The sequence below is a fragment of the Cyprinus carpio genome, chromosome A3 (assembly GCF_018340385.1).
Source record: "Cyprinus carpio isolate SPL01 chromosome A3, ASM1834038v1, whole genome shotgun sequence".
NCBI classification, from domain to species: domain Eukaryota; kingdom Metazoa; phylum Chordata; class Actinopteri; order Cypriniformes; family Cyprinidae; genus Cyprinus; species Cyprinus carpio.
In genome coordinates this window covers 14990033-15010539 of record NC_056574.1, presented here as the reverse complement: position 1 = coordinate 15010539, position 20507 = coordinate 14990033, and the positions used below count along the sequence as shown (strand labels likewise).

At 40.2% G+C, this 20507-nt stretch overlaps 1 protein-coding gene across 2 annotated transcripts in view; it reads right to left on the bottom strand.

Annotated features, from left to right (window-relative positions):
* The window catches only part of adgrl1a (adhesion G protein-coupled receptor L1a), a 103265-nt gene that overhangs the window by 47341 nt on the left and 35417 nt on the right, over positions 1-20507 (bottom strand). The window contains exons 4-9 of one of the 2 annotated variants that reach the window (XM_042720120.1): positions 17717-17731; positions 5410-5617; positions 4867-5131; positions 4365-4692; positions 3540-3842; positions 183-286 (exon numbers count right to left, since the gene is read on the bottom strand). In XM_042720120.1, coding sequence (XP_042576054.1) covers positions 183-286; positions 3540-3842; positions 4365-4692; positions 4867-5131; positions 5410-5617; positions 17717-17731 — 1223 coding nt within the window. The remainder of the gene's footprint in view (positions 1-182; positions 287-3539; positions 3843-4364; positions 4693-4866; positions 5132-5409; positions 5618-17716; positions 17732-20507) is intronic. The other variant, XM_042720128.1, reaches the window with a different exon arrangement.

Here is a 20507-nt window from a genome sequence, read left to right as displayed (position 1 = left end):
GATACTTTTAAACTCTCCCTTAGAAATAGATAGAGAGATTTTGTTCCAAAACATGTCAAAAGAATGACCTGCATGTGGTAATGTGAGCTGAGGCCGGAATGATAATAGCTGAGATAGCAGACAGAACAGGACAGGGAACGGGGGGTCAGAGCAAGTAAAAAGCAACTTTTTAGTGACCTCACCTTCTGGGCCACCTGGTTGACCCACGGCGAGGTGCAGTTACTTAGATCAGGGCCGCGAGGATTCCACAGCACAGGAGAGGACAGACACTGAAAGGATGCGATGCCTGAAAACAGAAGATAAGCTGTTAGGAGGGAGAGAGAGAGAGCGAGAGATAGAGAGAAAGAGACCTTGGGTTTTAAAGTCTTTTATATTATATACCTGTATACACACACACTACCAGTCAGCATAAAAACTACAAGCTTACGCTCATAATTGTCATTGGGTCCACATATAAATCTTTTCAACATTTTTTTTTTATTTATGCCACACTACTGAGTTGATAAACAAACACGAACATGATGATGAAAATAGGCAGTCTTTAATAAAGAAGCTAAATCCATACAGAGGAAAGGCTTGCAACACAAGTAAAATCGACAAGACCCGACAAAAATGAACAGAAAGAGACCAACTTAAATACACCAGCAGACAATGCTAATTAATGACACACACCTGAAAAGAATGACACAATTAACTCAATGAAAGGAAATGGTGCAAAAGGAAAACAAAGTCCAAACTGAATGATACGCTGACAGATCACCCCCCATCCTGGAAGGCGCAACCTCGTGCTGTATAGAGAAGGATGAGGTGGCAAGGAGGATGAGGAGATGGCGAAGGGATGGTGAAGGGATGGCAAAGGGTCAAATTTTTGACAGAGAGATGCAGGAGAAGGATTGGAAGGAGGATGAAAAAAAAAATCCAGGGAGGTGCAGGTGGCGGAGATGACTAGAGAGTAGCTAGAGCAGTATTGGGTAGGTGATGATCCATTTCACAGACAGGACTGCGCTCCATGGTGGCACTGCTGGAGGGAGGAGCCAAGGTGTGATGGGAACACACAGTGCCTTGGGGACGAACGGAGGCGTTGACAGCAATGGAGGTGGATCGATGCGAGGATCCAGGTGGCCACGACGGAGCCATAGCGATGATCACCCGAGATGTAGGTAAGGATCCAGAGGCCAGAGAGCAAGCTGGTGTGACCGAGGTAGGAGGTGGAGCCTGAGGGAGCTGCAGAGGCATGGCAAAGTCCGACCCATGTGGAGCCGACTGACCGAGGGGGCCCAGCCAGGCCAAATAGTCAATGGTTCATGATCGACTGATTGATTGTCAAAAATTGGTAAGTTGCATTGGCAAGTTAAGAAAAAACAGTGAACAAATGTCCAGACTTTCTGTTAACTTTAATACTCTTTAAGAGCCATCCCAGGATGCACCTTATTAAGGTGGTTGAGAATAACTAATGATGTAATCAAGGCAAAGTGAGGCAACACTGAAGAAGCACAAATTAAGACAAACAAAAAACAAAAACCAAATACCAATATAACTACATAATTTCCATGCCTCCATTTCGGTATTTCATAGTTTTCATGTTTTTTACCCGTTTTAATATTTTCATAAAAAATAATAAAGAAAGAGTTGACAAAACTTTTGACTGATAAAGTATAAAAAGTCAGAATCAGTTAATAAATTCTTCATTAAAATATAACAAAATACAACAAAACAAAATGTCAAAACAAAAAATTAAAATTTATAATGTAAAGAAAAAAGGCAAATATATACTAAACACATTTATATATATATATATATATATATATATATATATATATATATATATATATATATTAAATCTCTTATAAATATCAGATTATATAATGATTTTATCTATTATATGAATAATAAATATACTAAAAATAATATGTAAAACTTTGCAGTTCAATATGCTTAATTTTTTTCTTCTGTTCATTTTTATTTTTATTTTTTTTTATTCTGTGTAGGCACCGTCTCACTTATCTCCTTGGAGAAAAACAATTCCTGATATATATGTACAAACATGAGTACACAAACAAATACATAGCAAATATACCAAAAATCAACTCATTTTATTCTCAAATCAGTGCTAGAGAATAAGAAAGAAAGAATAGGGCTGCTTAGATCTTCCCTGTGAAAGCTTCCACGAAACACACTTTCTTTCTGTGGAAATGAGTTAGTTGACACATGAACGCCATTGCAGACTCTTGCACACACTTGTGTAAGATCACGCACCAGGCATGGCAATCCCATCAGCGCCTCTGAACGCTGAGAAAACACCTCGAGGGAGACACCTTCTGCCACTCCTCATTTTCAGTTGGGCTGTTTAGTTAGCCGAGTTCACACAGGACAGCATGCTGGGATAAAAAAAAATGGCAGGCCTTATCAGCAACCACAACACAAATAGCTCCAAAGAAGAAAGGGAGAAAGAGCAACAGAGAGAAAGGAAAAGCTATAGAGGAGTGAAGCTGCACTACAGCAGCTACAGTGAGATCAAACCACTGGGAGATTTCCTTTCCTCACATTCTCTCTCGCTCTCTCAGCTGCTGTCTGCTTTTCTCTCCTCTCCACTCCTTCATCCACAATAGATTGGCTTTGAAGGATCTGCCAGGATTCACCAATTAAAGCCGCTGCTAATTTAACTTTTCTGTCATTTCAGTGAAGGAAAAAAGGTGACAGAAGAAAGACAGTGTTTTGTCGGTGGCTGGGAGAGAGATGCTAACAGAGGAAGAAAACGCTTTTCTACCATGACAAGAAAGAGGCATTTGATGCAGCGGTTGGATTGGGAGGGTGGGGGGGGTTGTTGTCATCTGTAAACTGTCTAGTGGCTCCTTTTTTGCAGGGCTAACCCATGCTGATTTTGAAGATCACTCCTTCATTTGCAAAGGACTGCCTTTTAACTATCACTCCCAAGAGGACCTGCCAGCTGGAGAGAATATAGAGATGAGGAGGAAAAGGAAGCAAGGTCTCCACACTAAGAAATGGGAGTGTACATGAACCCAGTAACATACACAACACCAGCAGACCAAACACAACATGCAATTCTATGAAAAGCTGTCTCAACAAACATTGTGTGACCTTTATGTCATAAACAGCATGCACCCTTTTTTCTTGTAAAGTTGTGATTCCCTGGGCCACTACATCATGTTGTAATCAAGCGTAACAGACTAAAATGTCAAGCAGCACTGACAAAATTTGCTATAATCTACACCCCGGTAGATATCTGTGCAGCTTTCAGATGACAGGAAATTTTTTTATTGAATTTCCAGCAAAAATAGCTATAATGTAATATATATTGTTACCATGATGTAAAATTACTTATACCATAAGGATTTTAGTTATACCACCCATTCCTTGTGTCACGCGATAAATTGTTTCTCTGCTACGGCAATCAGAGTTCTTGAACTTGCAAGTTGCGATTTTGATTTCTCAAGTCAAAATCATCATTTCAAAATGTCTATAATAATAATAATAGCAATAATCTTTTATCAAGCAATCACCCCATCATCATCACTCACCCAGTGATCCTTTAGGGCATGGCCTGTCTACAGTCTCCCCCCTCTGGGTGGCAGGCCATTGCACCCCTCGGGCTACTCTGGCTTCACACACTTGGAGCTCAGGGCCCTGTGGTGGGACTCGCAGGGGTCTACGAGTCACCGGCACAGTGGCAGTGATAGGTCGCAGATCCGGTGCCTTGTTGATGGCCCCTATCGGGTGAGCAGTTGGCGGCAGAGGTCGCATGGTTGAGGGGATAGAGCTGGAAGATACAGGTCTTGCTGCGGTGGTTGTGCTGCTGCTCATCTGAGTGGTGACGAGTGGACCTGCGAGCAAGAAAGAAGGACAGACAGGAATGCAAAGAAAATTGAAACCAAAGCAACAAGGGTGTAGGAGGCAGAGAAGCAGAGTCAACAAGAATGTCGGTGGATGTTTGACGAAGAAGAAAAAAGACAAAATAGAAGAAAGGAAAACCTAAACGTTTGATGTGTTTTGAAAAAGGAATATGAGAAAGTTGCTAAGAAGATAACTAAAGCAGCAGGAGCATTTGCTAGTCTTTAATGCATGACTATACATTCCCACAGTCCCCCTGAGAACTAGACAGAGCGAAATACAGGAGGAGAAAGAGAGAGAAAGACAGACAGAGAATGTTCATGGCAAGAAGATGAGAATGAATAATTGATTAGAAATCTTTTTCTGATCTGACAAAACACTAATGACCACTGCTAATTAAACCATAAAGACAATGTATTGAAGACACAGAGGGGAACACAAACAGAACATTGACACTTAACAGATCAAACTGTCTGTTAGCTTCTGCCTCCCGTTGATCTCACTCTTTTTCTTACCAGCAGTGGGATCCGGTGGGCCAAACTCCAGGGGATAGCGCAGCACATTGTAGTTATTCCAGACATAAAGTTGATTGTCTCGTGGGTTGTAATCCACAGAGGACACATACTGGTAGGGGTTGGGGAAGGGGATGTGGACGGGCTCTTCCCGTGCTCGGTTGGTGTTGTACGCATACAGCATGAGATCTCCAGCCGCTTCGCTGTCGTCGTCTTGATAAACAGAGCGGACAGCGTATAGAACACCACACGCCATGAAAGCATTGGATGCCAGTCGCTTATCAAAGCTAGTCTCCCAGGTTCCCTCGAAGCGCAGGGTGTAGGGGTTAACCTAAAAGATAGCAAGAGAAAAGGGATCAGATTTCGTGTTCATATGATACAACAAAATATAACTTGAATACTCCAAAGTTCTGCAAAATGGAGCTCCTTAAAATTTAACAGAAATTCCGATCCGATCTTAGCTGAAATCCAATAGCTTTAAATTGCACTGTTCAGTGACACTGACCTGGCTGACCACCAGTCGTCCATTGTTGGCCTCGGTAGCATAGATGACCCATAAACCGTTTTCATCTACTGCAAGGTCAATATCGGACTTGCCACCCCAGCGGTATGGTGAGGTGTCATGATAGTTGGCATTATTGACTATGGCTTCTCCACTCTTTATACGTGTGCGCAAATCATATTTAACAATGTTGCGTGTGCGTTCCTTGTTGTAAAAAACAGCACCATCATACACGACAAACCCTGTTCCATCCACACGATTTGGCAGCCTGTGGGAGAATAGTGATACACGAGATGACTTTCTATAAATGTAACTCTCTGCTACATTTTAGACAGATTATGATCTGAAACTAAATCAGGATTCACTCTTATATACATGCCAAGGAATGATACCTAGATGATACCTTAAACTCAAGAACCCTACCTAAGAACTCAAGAATCATATACGAAAAGCTGTTAAATCTAAGTTTTGAAAAAAATCATTATTTTTTAGATTGTACACAGGGATGTTTACTGGTTCTAGACCCAAGCTGTGGTTCTCACTCACTTGTAAGTAGTCGTGGCTCGATTCTGCTTGAAGTCTTCCCATGAAGCATACTCGTACAGCATATCCGTGCGGTACGGAGTCCAGGGCATGACGTAAAGACGGTCACCAGACTGCAGGGGATCCTTACACCATGCCCCCGACTGATGCTCCGCCTCCTGCAGCAAACTTGCTGCCTGCACCCTTAATAGAGTCCCAGGACATACAAAGACTGGAGATTTGGGAGAGAGAAAGAAAGAGAAAGAGAAATAGACGGAGAGGTGAAATAACAAGGAGGGGACAGCGAGAATGCACAGAATGATGGTGTGATAGGATTAAAAAGGAGAATTTGATGGGAAGACAAATGGAGAGGTGGGGGATAAAGAAAGAAGGGGAATTGGTGGGAAGCCATGAGGGATGATAATATAAAAGAGAATGAGGCAGCAAGAAAGAGGAAGAGAGAGGGAGAGAGAAATGGGAGAGAGGACATGAGATAAATGGCCATTCTTCTAATGAAAGAGTGTTAATGTTCATTAGTCAAGTATCTGCACACTGGACTAGAGGCTAGTGGGGGGAGATGACAAAATCCTGGCTGCTAGTGCTCATATATTGCTGTGAATCATTTTTTAAACCCTGCCCCACTTCAACTTCCCTGCTGGAAAATCACCAGCTTCTGACGCTGGCTGATTTTACATTGTTTCTAGGTTGACCAATCATTAATGGTCATTAACTGGTCTGAGCTGGCCTAGACGGTTTGTCATCTTGACTTCTAGCTGGTGTACCTGGTTTCTAGCATATTGGTCAAGTTGGTCAGAGTTGGTAGACCACTTTGGAATCGCAGCAAGCCAGTTACCCTATCCCACAAACCAGCAGAGAAACAAGGTTTTGATGCTAACTGATTTCAAATTGTTCAAGCTGAATCAAATTGATCGTTAGCTGGTCAAAATGGGTCGAGATGTTCAGCAGAGCGTTTCCCAACCCTAGTCCTAGTGTATCTCCAACAGTCTCCCTTATCTAACACACTGATTTTAGGTCTTGGAGTCTCTGCTAACAAGCTGATGAATTGAATCAGGTGTATTGGACAACAGAGACCTACAAAATGTGCATTGTAAGGGGTAGCCCACGAACAGAGTTGGGAAATAGTGCTTTAACAAAAGCACAATCACCCTGATGGATCTGGTTTCAACTTGGAAGATCACCTTGGACAAGCAAGTTAGACATGGTAGACAGGTGTGTAAAAATCAGTTCCTGGAGGGCCACAAACTCTGAGTTTTCTTCAACCCTAATACATGTATGTGATTCAGCTAATCAAGTCCTTCAGGCTTATTTGAAATCTACATGGTATGTCTGTTGGAGCAGGGTTGGAACTTAACTCTGCAGAGCTGTGACCCTCCAGGAACTGCGTTTTGGACCCCTGTGGTGCATTTTATTTTTTCAACAAACCAGCTTGACCATCTTAGCTGGCATGGCTCTGAATTTCCAGCAGGGATTTCTTACACCAACGGCCCTGTCCCAAATGGTACCCGCTGTCCTCCTTTGAGTATACACATGAACTTATGGGCTGTTGGGTAATATTCCACTGGGAAGTCCACACAAGTGCATGCAGGCTCTGCAAATGTATGCATCGAGGGCACCTAGCTACCACAAAGGGAGCACTCATGATGACCCTTTTAAAATTCAAAATGACCAATGGGATACCCTATTATTTCTAGGAAACTCATGAGGACCACAATACCACAAGTCCACATTAAGTGTGCCATTTGAGACAGGATCTCTATATAAAGTTGGTATTTGTTCCACCACAAAGCACTGCTGTAATGACAAAATGTGTTTTGTGTGTTTAATGTTGAATAATGACGGATGTTATGATCCAAGACATGTACGAAAACAACTGCAGTGCTAAACTTTTATCTGCTAGGAGTACTTGATCAAGACACACACTCATACACACACCAATCTCTATCTCTGTACTCTAAAGGAAGTTGGTCACCTGGGATTGGTGTGAATTAGCTGGCTGACGCAGTTTCTTATTCCCAGACTGAGAGGGCATGGGGAACTGAGAGAATCTATCTACTGCTGGGGGGTATGGGAAAAGGGAGCTGAAGGTATCCATGGAAAGAGAAAGCAGACATCATCAGCACTATGCTGTAACAGGAGAAAGCTGTGAGCATGTACGGATGGTAAGAACATCTCAGGGGGGAAAATAAGCTAGTGGGGTTTTCCTGCATGGGCTATGCCAATATTTACTGCTGCTACATACATAAACATGTACGCTAAAAATGAGTGAAGCCAAACTGAAAGGCTTTTTGTATTTCGTAAATGATACACCAGCACACAGAAACACACATCCATTAACACCATATTAGTGATAATTGTTATAAACAGAAATCCCTTTAAGTTAAGATAAATGAGTTATGAATCTATCAAGTGCTAGATCAGTGCTTCCTAACCCTGTTACTAAAGATGAACCAATAGCACACATTTTGGATGTCTCCCTAATCCATTTCAGGGGAGTCTCTAAAGAGCTGATAAGTTGAACTGAGTGTGTTTGATTAGGAACAGTTTGAAAATGTGCACTGTTGGTGTGTCTCCAGGAACAGGTTGTGAAACACTGGTTTAGATAGCTAGTCAAGACAGATTTGGTTAATTAGCTGGACTGTCAGAAAAAAAAAATGACCACCTTGCAACTTTCACACATGTGCTGATGATACCAACAGACTAGCTCAACCATTTTGACCAAACAAATTTACCAGAAACACAATGTTCATCCAGCTCCACTAGCAAAATTCTGCTGCTAAACAGTATTACAATGCTTATCCTCTCACTAGCACAAACCAGCATAGCCCAGCTTTACTGTTTTTCTACAGGTTTGTTTATGAGAGACAGTCTGACAACTTCTCAACAAGTACAGAGGCAATCCTCTTACATACTCATTTAGACTACTTATATCATTTGTCACTGAAAAATGATGGAGAGGAATAAACAAATCTCCCATCATGCAATGACAAACACCATCTCTGAACTAAAGAATATTAATAGACTCATCTAAGAACAGGGAGGCAGTGCCTTCCTGAGAGGAACGGCAACACACGGTATTGACCTGTTCTATATGGGTGACCCATAAAACAAAGAACGAGCACCCTGAGTTTTAAAAGAAATTGGGCCAAATGCAACACACCACCAGACACACATCCGAGCACACACTTTCCCCAAACAGTCATATGTACGTTCACTGAAAAGAACAGGCTAGGATGGGTCTTTCCTATAGAGCGTGAGTCTGTGGAGGAAGTAATGTTTGAGCTTCGCACCCTGGGCTGAAATCTCCATACCATGTCACAGGGTTAAAGCTTTCTCTATGCAGTATTAATGCAAGGAAATTAGAAAATCTCCCGGAAGCCTGTCCAAGTGTCTGATCAACTAAACGGAGGACAATATATGCAGCTCGCCCACAAACACACACATGCTGCACTGACCCCAGCTGCTTCGCTGTCAATGCTCAAGCGATTGCGGTCCACAAACAGCTCAGCATGGCCTAATTTAAGATAAAGACTATGGCTTTCTCTCTCAAAGTCTTTGCAGACTAGAGGTCTCTATTTCTTGATGCTATTAGGGATGTAAGGAAGGCTTATTATAGTGAATATGATAATTACAGAGGCTTGACATAGGAATGAGTATATGGGACTTTTCAGTCCACAGAAACACACACTCCCACACACACAGTGTGACCTGGGAGAATTCATTAAACCTGACCTCTGCTCTCTAGCAGCACAGTTCCCTACTGTGTACTAGGCTCTAGCTTTCTAAAACAAGAATTTTTATAACACATTCCTACCAAACTATTGGAAAAATGGCCAACATACAGTGTACAATTATCCTTGTCAATCTACACCAGGCTGAGGTCACTAAACCACTCTCACCTCAACATCTTGTGGTGTTCACTGCAAAAACAATGTCCTGGTAAGTCACACTTACCCAGGACCGAAAACAACTCCCTATTGTTTTTAAACCCTTAGTAAGAAGTGAATTAGCACCTCCACCTCTATGAAACACCAAACAAACCCAACCGGGCTGGGCTTCTGTGTTTCAAGACGGAAACATTAATAGACAGTTAAATATCCATATAAAAAAACCCTGAAACTTCTGTCACCATTTATTCACCCTCATATCATTGCAAAAAAAAAAAAAAAACTCTCAAAATATCTTCTTTAATTTTACACAGATGAAAGTAAGTCATACAGTTTTGGAACCATCCCTATCCCAGTTTCAGATTTGGGTAAACTATCCCTAACTCCTTAGCTATATGAAAAAGTGATCTCTCAGAAATAAAACTTTCCTCTGTCTGCCAGATCGGACAGAGCAATCAGGTACAAACTTCAAAAGTTCTTTCTGAAAGAAAGGAGAAACATCTGAGGCAATGCTACTGTCACATTACTCAGAAATCTCCTCAGCACTGTGAGCAGGATGGCCAGTTTCTGATATATCAATTATTAAACTCATTAATAATTATTCACAATCTTTATAGACAGAAAGAAAGAAAGAAAGAAAGAAAGAAAGAAAGAAAGAAAGAAAGAAAGAAAATGAGGGTAAAAAGTAGCTTTGGCCAAGGCAGAATCTACAAATGGAGGAAAATGTACTACATCCACTACTGCGTGTAGTCAGGTGTGTGTGTGTTTGTGTGAGAGTCAGGGCTCCTCCAGGCCGTCCCGCCATGGCGTCTAACTGTCTGGCCTCACTGCTGAGAACATGCTGCTTAATTGAATCCTACACCTGTTACTGGCAGGTACAAAGTGCTGCCAACAGGGGCAGAACTCTGTGTGGCACTGGGCATCCTCTTCAAAGCTGAATGGGTCATTGTGTGCTTATTTACGTCAGCGAGTGTGTTAAGCATGTGAATGAGTGTCAGTGTGTTTTTAAGAGAGAGATAGATGTAGATAGAAAGGTAGGTGTAAAATACTGCTGTATTGTGCATCTGAATGCCAGCGAGAAAGAGAGAAAGACAGTTAAAGGTTGTAGGAAGTGTTGCTGTGTGCTTGGAAGCAGAGAGAGGGATGAAAAAGGCGAGGGTCAAAGGTTATTCCTGTGAAATGAGAATTAGGATTGAGTTAATCTGATAAAGACTAGAAGGGCTCCCAGTTTGGGTCCTGGACAGCAAGGGGTTAGCAGCAAGACAGAAACATGTGCTATGTTTATTCCACGTACACATACTACACGCAAACACAGAGATACACGCTAAAACATACACTCGCCTCAATATCATCCACATCCTTCAAAAACACACACTGTATTCAAATTCACAGGCTTACTGTACAAAAAACCTACCTATATTTCACCACTCATAATCATAATTCCACACAAATGTTGCTACTCCTATCATAACAAGGACTTTCCATAGGTGTAATGATTTTTAAACTGAGCTAATGATATTTTCTATCCCCTAACCCTCATAGAAAACATTTAGCATTTTTATTTTGTATAAAATATTGTTTATTATGTGTATTTAGCTATCTGAATCATTAGACAGTTGGGATGTCCTCGAATGTAGGCTGAAACCTGAATAGACGTACATCATGAGGACATTGTTGATCCCATAAGTACTTCAAACCAGTACAGTGCTAAACAGTTGCTAGGGTGTTCGGTGTGGCTTTTAGCACTTTACTGCATTGTTGCTAAGTTATTCTGGGTGGTTTCTTACTGGCGTAGTAATTAAAATGAATATTCTGTCATCATTCACTCCCCATTATGCTGTTCCAAACCTGCATGACTGACTTTCTTTTGTGGATAACAAATAAGGATATTTTGAAAAATGTCACAGTGTCTTTGTGGACATACAATGAAAGTCAATGAGGTCCTTTTTTCAAGCATATTCCTTTGTGTTCTGTAGTAGAAAGAAAATTGTGACCGTTTGGAACAACATATGAGTGGGAGTAAATGATGACAGCAAATGGGTAGGCATATATATATATATATATATATATATATATATATATATATATATATATATATATATATATATATATATATATATATATATATATATGGGTTTTTGCTTGTTATTTTACTTCAAGTTATTTTGCACATTTTTGCACATAATTAAATTAAATAGGTTTAACGGTATTGCAAAAAAAAAAAATTAAAAAAAAAACTTTAATTATCTATTCACCTTCATGCCATTCTAAATCTATGTGACTTTCTAATTTCTGTGGAACATGAGAGAAGAAACTCTGAGAAATGTTTCAATGTTTTTTTTGTACGTGCAATGGAAGTCAGTGGTCTGGTAACCAACTAGAATTAACATTCTTCTTTTCTGTTCAACAGAAGAAAGTCATACAGGTTTGGAACAACATGAGTGTGAGTAGAATGATGACAGAATTTCTTTTTTAGGGTGAACTATCCCTTTAAATGGTTGTTCAAATCACTACCCCTAAGTATGAGCAATAAAACTGGGGATGTTTGCTTTAGCAAGCAGCACTATTAAAAACGGATGCCACAAGCGTGTGTGCATTTGATTATGTGTGAATCTGTGAGTTTAAAAATACCTTGAGCTGCATTAGAACTCATTATGCCGTGTTACTGTGGCTGTAATAGCGACTGAACACTTGAGAGATGTGTGCTCACACTGAAAAGGACAACAACGACGTACAGATGCATTTTTCTTTGCTTTGCTCTCTCTGTCCCCTGGGCATGCTCTCCCAGCCGCTCTGTCTGTCCAGAACGGTGTCTGTGACAGAATTACATCACATTACACCTTCATTGAAATTCGTGACCACATGCACACGCTTCGGCTCTTTAGCTTTAACAATACACACACACGCACACACGCACACAGTCTCCTACAGTATCTGAGTGGCTGCCCAGGTCATGTGACAATGTGTGCGCATGAATTATACTTGGGGTGGTGTCCTGTTTTAGAAGGATAGTTCATCCAAAAATTAAAATTCTGTCATCATTTATTCACATTCATGTCAAAAACAGTGGTGTCATCTTTCACTAAAACTAAAAGAAAATTTGGCAACTGACACAAAACAAAACATAGATTACATGGAAAAAAATAAAAAATTAAATAAAATAAGCATATTTGAAATGTTGCCAAGAAAATGAAACAAATAAGTTTAGGTTGCAGTATTAAAATAACGCTAATTCAAAATATTAATACTTATTATAATAGTATATAAATAATTGCATTGACAATTAAATTTATGTTATAAAAGTTTATGTTGCAGTATTAAACTAAAAATTTAAATAAAGCTAAAAACAAGTATTAAAAAATGAATAAAATTGACATAGCACAAAACATAATTACAAAAGCACACTAAAATTAAAACAAAAACTGAAAATATAATATAATAAACTATAATAGAATATAAATTATGGTATACATAACAAAATTATTAAAACGTACACATAAATTAAAATGAAAACTGAAAATATATATAAAAAACTTTTTAAAAATATTAATAATATACTTATTAATACTACTAAATACTACTAAAATAACACTAATTAAAACCTGTCTGAAGTTTTTATGTGTAACACAAAAGAAGATGTGTAGCAGAATGTCCAAGCTGCTTTTTTTTCTCCATACAATGAAAGTGAATAGGGACCAGTGGAAAGCCATGCTCACCATTCAGTTTTATTAGAAGAAGAGAAGCTTGGACATTCTTCTAGATAAATCCTTTTTATTTTTAGCTGAACTATCCCTTTAACACTGGCCCAGAGGTGAAAAACAGTGTGTGTATATGTGTGTGTCTCAAACAAGGACAAACCCTGAGCACAACAGCATCAAGGCACTTACCAAGATTCCATAATCAGACAATTAATCGATCCTTAAACCAACAAGTGATAATAAACAAAGACTGCGTAGGTGGGTGGTCAAGACAATGTTGTTAATGAAAATAATTGTTAACTGTTAATGAAATAGATAGAGGATAGAGGAAATAATTAGCAGCAGAGAGAGAGGACAGATAAAGCGGGGGAAAAGGGGAAGGGAGGGGGCCAGCTGTCCGCTGTGGCATGATTGCAGGTAAGAACACTCTGAAATGTAGGGCAGAACTCTCACAACACTCGGCAACAGCACCATGGGGAGGAAACAAAATGGAGGACCGACATCGAAGATGTGTAAACTGATGTCAGTGTCAGCTGAGTGGAAGATTCACACTGAGGTGCAGGTCTCAGAACAGGTTTAGTACTCATTTCCACAAAAACAGAGACAGAACAGGATGCACACACACACACGTTTCTGAATGGTGCAAGAAATACATATGAGAAGAGTATGGGCAAGAAGTGACAGATTTGCTCTGTTCCGACCTCTAGGCAAGCTGCCTATCTAGAAGACATTTATGAAGCGTTTTTGTCATGTACTCTTCAAAAGAAATATCCATTGCAATGAGCTCTATGAAAATTTTCAGAGATGGTGGGTGGAATCAAAAGAAATGTCAATTGTGTCAGGGTCCTGATCATCGTGTCAAGCTTCATAATGTGATAATGATCAGCTTATTGTACATTATTCAGCTTATTACGCTGCAGCTTACCAAATACATCAATTAACGGATTTTAAGTATTGACTATGATGTGCTACGAGAAACAGAAGGGAAATCAGTTGCCTTGGGAAACAGTCAATTATTCAGTTTAGCTTCGTTATACAAAAATATCTGACTTTAGAATTTCACAATGGACCAATCAGAGTTGAGTATTCCAGAAACCTGAGTTATACGTTTCTTTTTTTTTGGAACTAAAAAATACTCAGCATGTGTATTTTTTGTTCATTAGAGTAACAAGCTTAGCAAAAATTGTAACAGTAAGTTTTGTTGGACTGTTTGAAGCAATATTTGCATGGTATGTGTGAGTGAGTGTTAAGGTACGACCACACTGGACATCATGTTCATTTCCATTCATATACATGTGTACGTGGGTGTGCGGGAATGCTATCGAATACAAAGGAGGTTTGCCGTGAACCAAAGTTCAAGTATTTTGATCTCTGATAAGCCAATTCGTATAACAAAAAGGCATTTAACCAATAGAGGATCTGAAGTCACAAATTGACCTCTTGGCTCAATACACAGAATAAAAACTTCAAAGTTTAATGGTAATGTGAAAGTAGAGGAGATTTTAACATTTAGAATATAATATTGTTTGCGATTTATAAATTATTTAAAACTGAAGCCGAGATCATGACAATACACATTGCTGGCTGCATTCTTTTTAGCGTCCGAAATAATTTTTTTAGTTTTTAGTCTGTTTGGTAGCTTCGATTTGGTAATGAACTCTTACAAAATGGCTCTACTGTTCAAAAGTTTGAGGTTGTTTTTTTTTTAATGTCTTATGCTCAAGACTGCATTCATTTGATAAAAATACAGTAAAATACAGTAAAACAGTAATATTGTGAAATATTGTTAGTTTTCTATTTTAATGTATTTTTTAAAAAAAAAATCATAAAATCTGCATAAATAATAATCATAGGGCTGGGTAAGTTAATGCGTTATCGCATTTACGCATTAATTAATTAACGCCGACAATTATTTTATCAAGCATTAAACCCATTTTTATTATTATTATTATTTTTTTTTTTATTATTTTAAAAGTCCGTTGCTCACTGGCTCTGAATACACATACAGACAATCATGGGTCACAGGAGGGGTGGGATATTGATCAGTACTGGTTTGGGATGGGCATCATCACGAGTCGAGAGCATTAGGTGTGGACCTAACACTGTGTCTACACGGGTTGTGAGCGGCGTGGGGTGGTGCAACAAAATACTAATATAGAACCCATTATAATCACTGATGAGGTCTACACTGGATGCAGCGTGGCACAGTACGACAAATCCCCCACAGTAAACTGCTGCCTCGTTCTATCTTTGATGTACTGACATAAAATTAGAATGATTAATGATGGTCACTTTGTCACGTCCAGTCATTGTAGACAGACTTTAGCTGTTGCAGCACGGTATGACAACTGTTGCATCTGGTGTATAGGTTCCCAACGAATGACGACACGTATGATTTGTTGTGTCGCACCATGCCGCATCCAGTGTAGACAGCATCACTGATTATAATGGGTTCTATAGTATTGCGTCACGCCACTCCAGTCGGGCCCAGTGTGGACATGGTGTCCAGATGCACCATCACACGAATACAAGAATTATATGAAAAGAAGATTTTAATTGATATAATTAATTATGTTGAGATTTGCAAATACTATTTTAACTGATACTATGTAAAGGGAATTCTGCTGTAAAAAAGCACCTTATTTGTGTTTGCAAATCAAATGTTATTGCACTTTTGTTCATATAAAATAAACTTTTAAAATAAAAGTGCACAATACGGTACTTTTGAATTCATTATTGAATTTTGCGCATAACAATGCGATTAATCACAGAAAAATCATGCGAATAATCACGATTAAAAATTGTAATCATTGCCCAGCATTAAATAATAATTATAATCTTATTGATTCCAAACTTTTGAATGTTAATGTATTCACATTTTTGTCCAATAAATCCTGTTTAAATTGAGTATATCCCCTCTTTCTGAAACCATCTTCCATGGACTTACAATAGAAAGCAACAAATAATGTTTATGGCTGTGATGTAACGTCAAGGCTATTGGCTATTTAAAAAAGCAATGAGCCCTTCACTTATGCCCTGCCCTGACCTTCTGTTTCAATAGGAAATGTGTCAACACTGGAAAGAAAATCGCACTTTTAGGCCATTTTATGTAGTCTTGAAGGCCTAGTATGACCACTTTAACATTATAGTCGCTGCCTATGTAGAGAACAATTCAAATCTGTCACTTAGCCTCAGCAGATAGTCGCCAATGTAGACAGTATCAACGAGACAGCTCACTAGGGGTTGGAACAGATTGTTCAAATCATATAGCCAGCTTTAGATGATATGAGGCTGAATCATGCCTGGTTCAAGCTCAGTTCAAGTCTTGAAAAAGTTTGAAACTGAATACTCAAGAGACTGGCAAGGGGACCAAGTACAGCTGAATCTCTGTGATTGGCTGGCTGAACTGAATCAGGCTGCGAGCTGATTGGCACCACAGAGAGAGGCCGTGTGAGTGGAACCGGCTCTGCCTAACAAAGCCGCCATCTTACAGAGATGCCAACTGCCACCGAACCCTCCCCTTTGGACACGTGCAAACACACCACGGGGAGGGAGCGACTGCTAGAGACACCACTGAGCAGCGTCCAAAAGCAGACAATAAAACAGAAAGGATTAAAAAGAAGAATGACGCCACTGGCAGATGACAAATTGGAGAGGAGGGGCCAGAGGAAGTGTGTGGAGGGGGGGATCTGAGGTAGGCTCAGAAAACCTGTGGCTGCTTTTGATGAACACGTGAGAATTTGGAAGGATATCAACCGAGAGGACAGGAACAGATGAAAAAGAGAGAGAACGTGACATGGCAAAAAAGAGAAAGCTTGTAAAGAGAGACACTGAAGCACCTGGAAATGGGAGAGAGCATTTGGCAGGGGGTCAGGCAGTTACCAGCTCTACAAATCGTTACTCTAATCCAAAATAACGTACAAAGAAAACACAGGGGTTAACCTGAAAGAAGGAAGACATAAACAAAAAAGGGACTGAAAGAAAAAAAAGATTCGCTTTGGATCTGGAAGGACAGATACAAAATTAATCGCAAACAATAGAGAAATGAATAAATGATGGTGCATGAGAGAGGGTGGAATTGCACAGATGGGTGCGCGTGTCGGGGGAGGATATGGGTTTGGTGGGAGAAATGACTTCCTGTCCAACAGAAAAGCAGAGCGGAGGAGCGCTCGACGTAAAGTGGCTCGTGCGAGTGCGTGCGAGAGAGAAAGAATAGAGTGTGTGCACGCGTGCATGTGCCACATTTAGTCGCGAGCGTGTTTCCCTTGGGGTAGAAGTGATCAGATTAAAGGATGGTTATTAATTTCTCAAATAGACTTAATTGGAACTTTTAGCAGGACAGCTGGTAGAGATCTGCTCTTTTTCCTCAAATGAGAGTTGTGTGCGTGTGTGCATGTTCGATATGCATGCATGAGGTCTTCTGTGCACAGGGATTAGTGCGTGGATGCAGGACCGTACGTATGATGGCGGTTGTCGGTGTTATCTGAAACAAGAACCACATCTGGAAGGAGGTTTGTAATAAGCCAGAGAAAGCAAGAGAAGAAAACGAGAGAGAGAGAGAGAGAGAGAAAGAAGTAGGGATATAAACATCAAACATGAGTACTACACAAGGTGCTGGGTTAGGAGAGGGGGATGAGGGAAGGAAGGAAACGGAAGAGGAAGTTGGGGAGGAATAGGAGGAGGGCGGGGAGGGCGAGCTGTGGTTTTTATGTTCATTGTGGTCTTTACCTTTTTGGTCCACTTCTATTCAAGCATCGGAAAAAAGAGAGAGAAGACAGAGAGAGCAAAAGAAAGAGCGAAAGAGAGAGAGAGAGAGTGAAGATAATGAAAGAAAAAACAGGTGCAGGAAAAAAGAGAAAATTGAGATTAAATAAAAGGCTATCCTTTCTGAAATCATATCATTCTGTCAGTGTGATGTAGGCTCTTTACAGAGAGGATGAGTCGAGTGAGTAATGAGAGGGGAGAATGGCCTCAACTGCTTTCACAAAGTTTCACAAAACCCCCTCCAGTCTTCCTGTCACATGACACACATACACTTTCCCCAGTCACACGCACTCCACCCCCTCTCCCCTCCGACAGTCTGTCATTCCTCTATCCATGCTTCTGCATCTTTGGGCTGCTGTGAGAGAAAGAACATGATGTATGTTCGAAATGGCATAGCACACATACCAGTTTTGCAGTATGCAGTGTGTATACTGTGTGCAGTATGCATATTTTAACCCGAAATATCTGCATGGCCTGGCACATTTGCCGAAGATATGTGCAACAGAGTGCACTGTGTGGAATAATGTATTCCTTAATGCAATGCGCTGTACTTGACTTTCTATGTTTAGCACCCAACGTGCAAGTATGTGGATGTAAATGATTCTAGTTTGCAAGTTCTGTTTCATTTGACATGTTGAGAAATGTGTCAGGTTGCAATTCATAATGCAACGCAAGTTCTTAGCATTGCCACAAGGCTGTATTACAGCGAACATTTTTTAGGCCCCAAAATGTACAATGAAGAGGAATGTGAATGCAAATGCTTCTAGTATGCAAGTTCTATTTCATTTGTCACACATTGCGAAATGTGTAAGGCCGCAATTCATAATGAAATACAACGCAACTTTGTTAGCATTGCTATAAGGCTGTAATAGGGAACATTTTGGCCCAGAATGTGTCAAATGCAGAGGTATGGGGATGCAAATTCTTATAGTATGCAAGTTGTAATTAATTTGTGATACATTGGCCACAATTCGCAAACACACTGCAAGTTCTTAGCATTGCCACAAGGTTGTTATAGGAAACAATTTTAGGCCCAAATTGTACAATACACAAATATGTGAATGCAAATGTTTCAAAAATGCAAGTACTATTTTAAATTGTCACACATCGCGAAATGTGCCAGGTTTGCAATTTATAATAAAAAGCAAGGTCTTAGTATCGCCACAAGGTTAGCAAATATTTTTAGGCCCAAAATGTAAAATGCACAATTATGTGAATGCAAAGTCTTTTACTACGCAAAATATATTTCATGTGCAATGCTTTGTGAAATGTGTCAGGCCACAATTTGTTGTGCACAAGGTTATGGCAAATATTTTAGGCCTAAATGTACAATGCACAAGTATGTGAATGTAAAACCTTTTAGTATGTAAATAAATAAATAAATAATTTGGCCTATGCAGTATATGCTGTGTAGTAAGTGTGCTAGAATGCCATTTCGAAAATATTCCCAAGTGTGCTGGGGTCTTCTGCAGCTGTGAGGAGGAAAAAAGGGTTAAAAGAGACAGATTGATGCAGTGATGAAGAAGAGAGAGAGAGAGAAGAGAGGTGATGGAAAGGCTGATTTCTCTCTGAACCTAAAGGGTCCTGTCCCAGCTCAGATCGGACCAGCCAACCAACCGATCTTTCTCTCTCACACAAACAGAACACTAACACCTACCACTCACACTAATCAGGTGAATCCATCAAGATCCAGCTGCCAGTCACTGATTGCGGTCTGTGGGACCATGCGGCTTGGGTGAGGTACATTTTTGAAAACCAGAAACTGGCTGAGAGGAGGAGAGAGGCCATAGTAAGGAGAAGTTGGAGAGGAAAAAATATAGAAAGAGAGGTAGGCAGAACAGAGGAACATTTCGTTTCCACTGCCTGCTGGAAAAACTAAGTTTGGGGTGGTTAGTCTGGTTTTTGGAACATGGTAGATGGTTTGGTCCTGTCAAGAGGTCAGTTAAGTTAAGACGGTTTACCCACTCTAATCAGCTTGTCAAACATGGTCTGCCAGGTCAAACTTGTGCTAGTCACATATAGCAGGTCTTTTGATTATCAGAGTAAAGGCTGCTCCACGCTGCAGCTTATTTTTACCAGCAACCGCCTACTTAAGATGCAATAACATTAGCAAATTTTCACAAAAAGGTCCACTGTTTATTGTCAACAGTGTAGCGATGTATGAATCACAGCTCACACAAAAGTCACTTTTAAACCAAACGGCTTTTTGTTCATCAACGCCAATTTGAACCTTTTGTTCAATATTTCTCTCAAGAAAATGCGTTAAACAACAGTAAATACAGTATGACCACATTATCATACAGGAATTATTTGCATGCCATTGCGTGGTTTCTCTCTCTTTCTGGGTTTAGTTTACTGTGTATGTGTTTGTATGTACGAGAACAGCTTTGGTGAGTATGACAGTGAGACAGGCAGCGTGTGACAGTGAGTGACAGCTTGTCTGTCTCGCTGATCTGGATGTGCTTGTAGGGTTAGCCTATACCCATGGCGTACACACATAAGCGCTCAGGCAACCGCTAACGTGTTAGCGACATGTGTGTGCCTGTAGCTGGCTACACGAAAGCAGCGTGTGAAGCTCAGCGTCTTTCCCCCCTGAGACCCACTGTGTCTCCTAAAAGACAAACTGGAGTATCTGAAGAGGGGGATCTCGAGGGAGAGAGGGATGGAGAGATCAGCGGAGAAAAGAAAGGGGAAGAGACACTTGTTTTTGAGCCTGTGTGGGTTTAAGGTTCTGAAGTTGAGGTCTTTGAAGTGA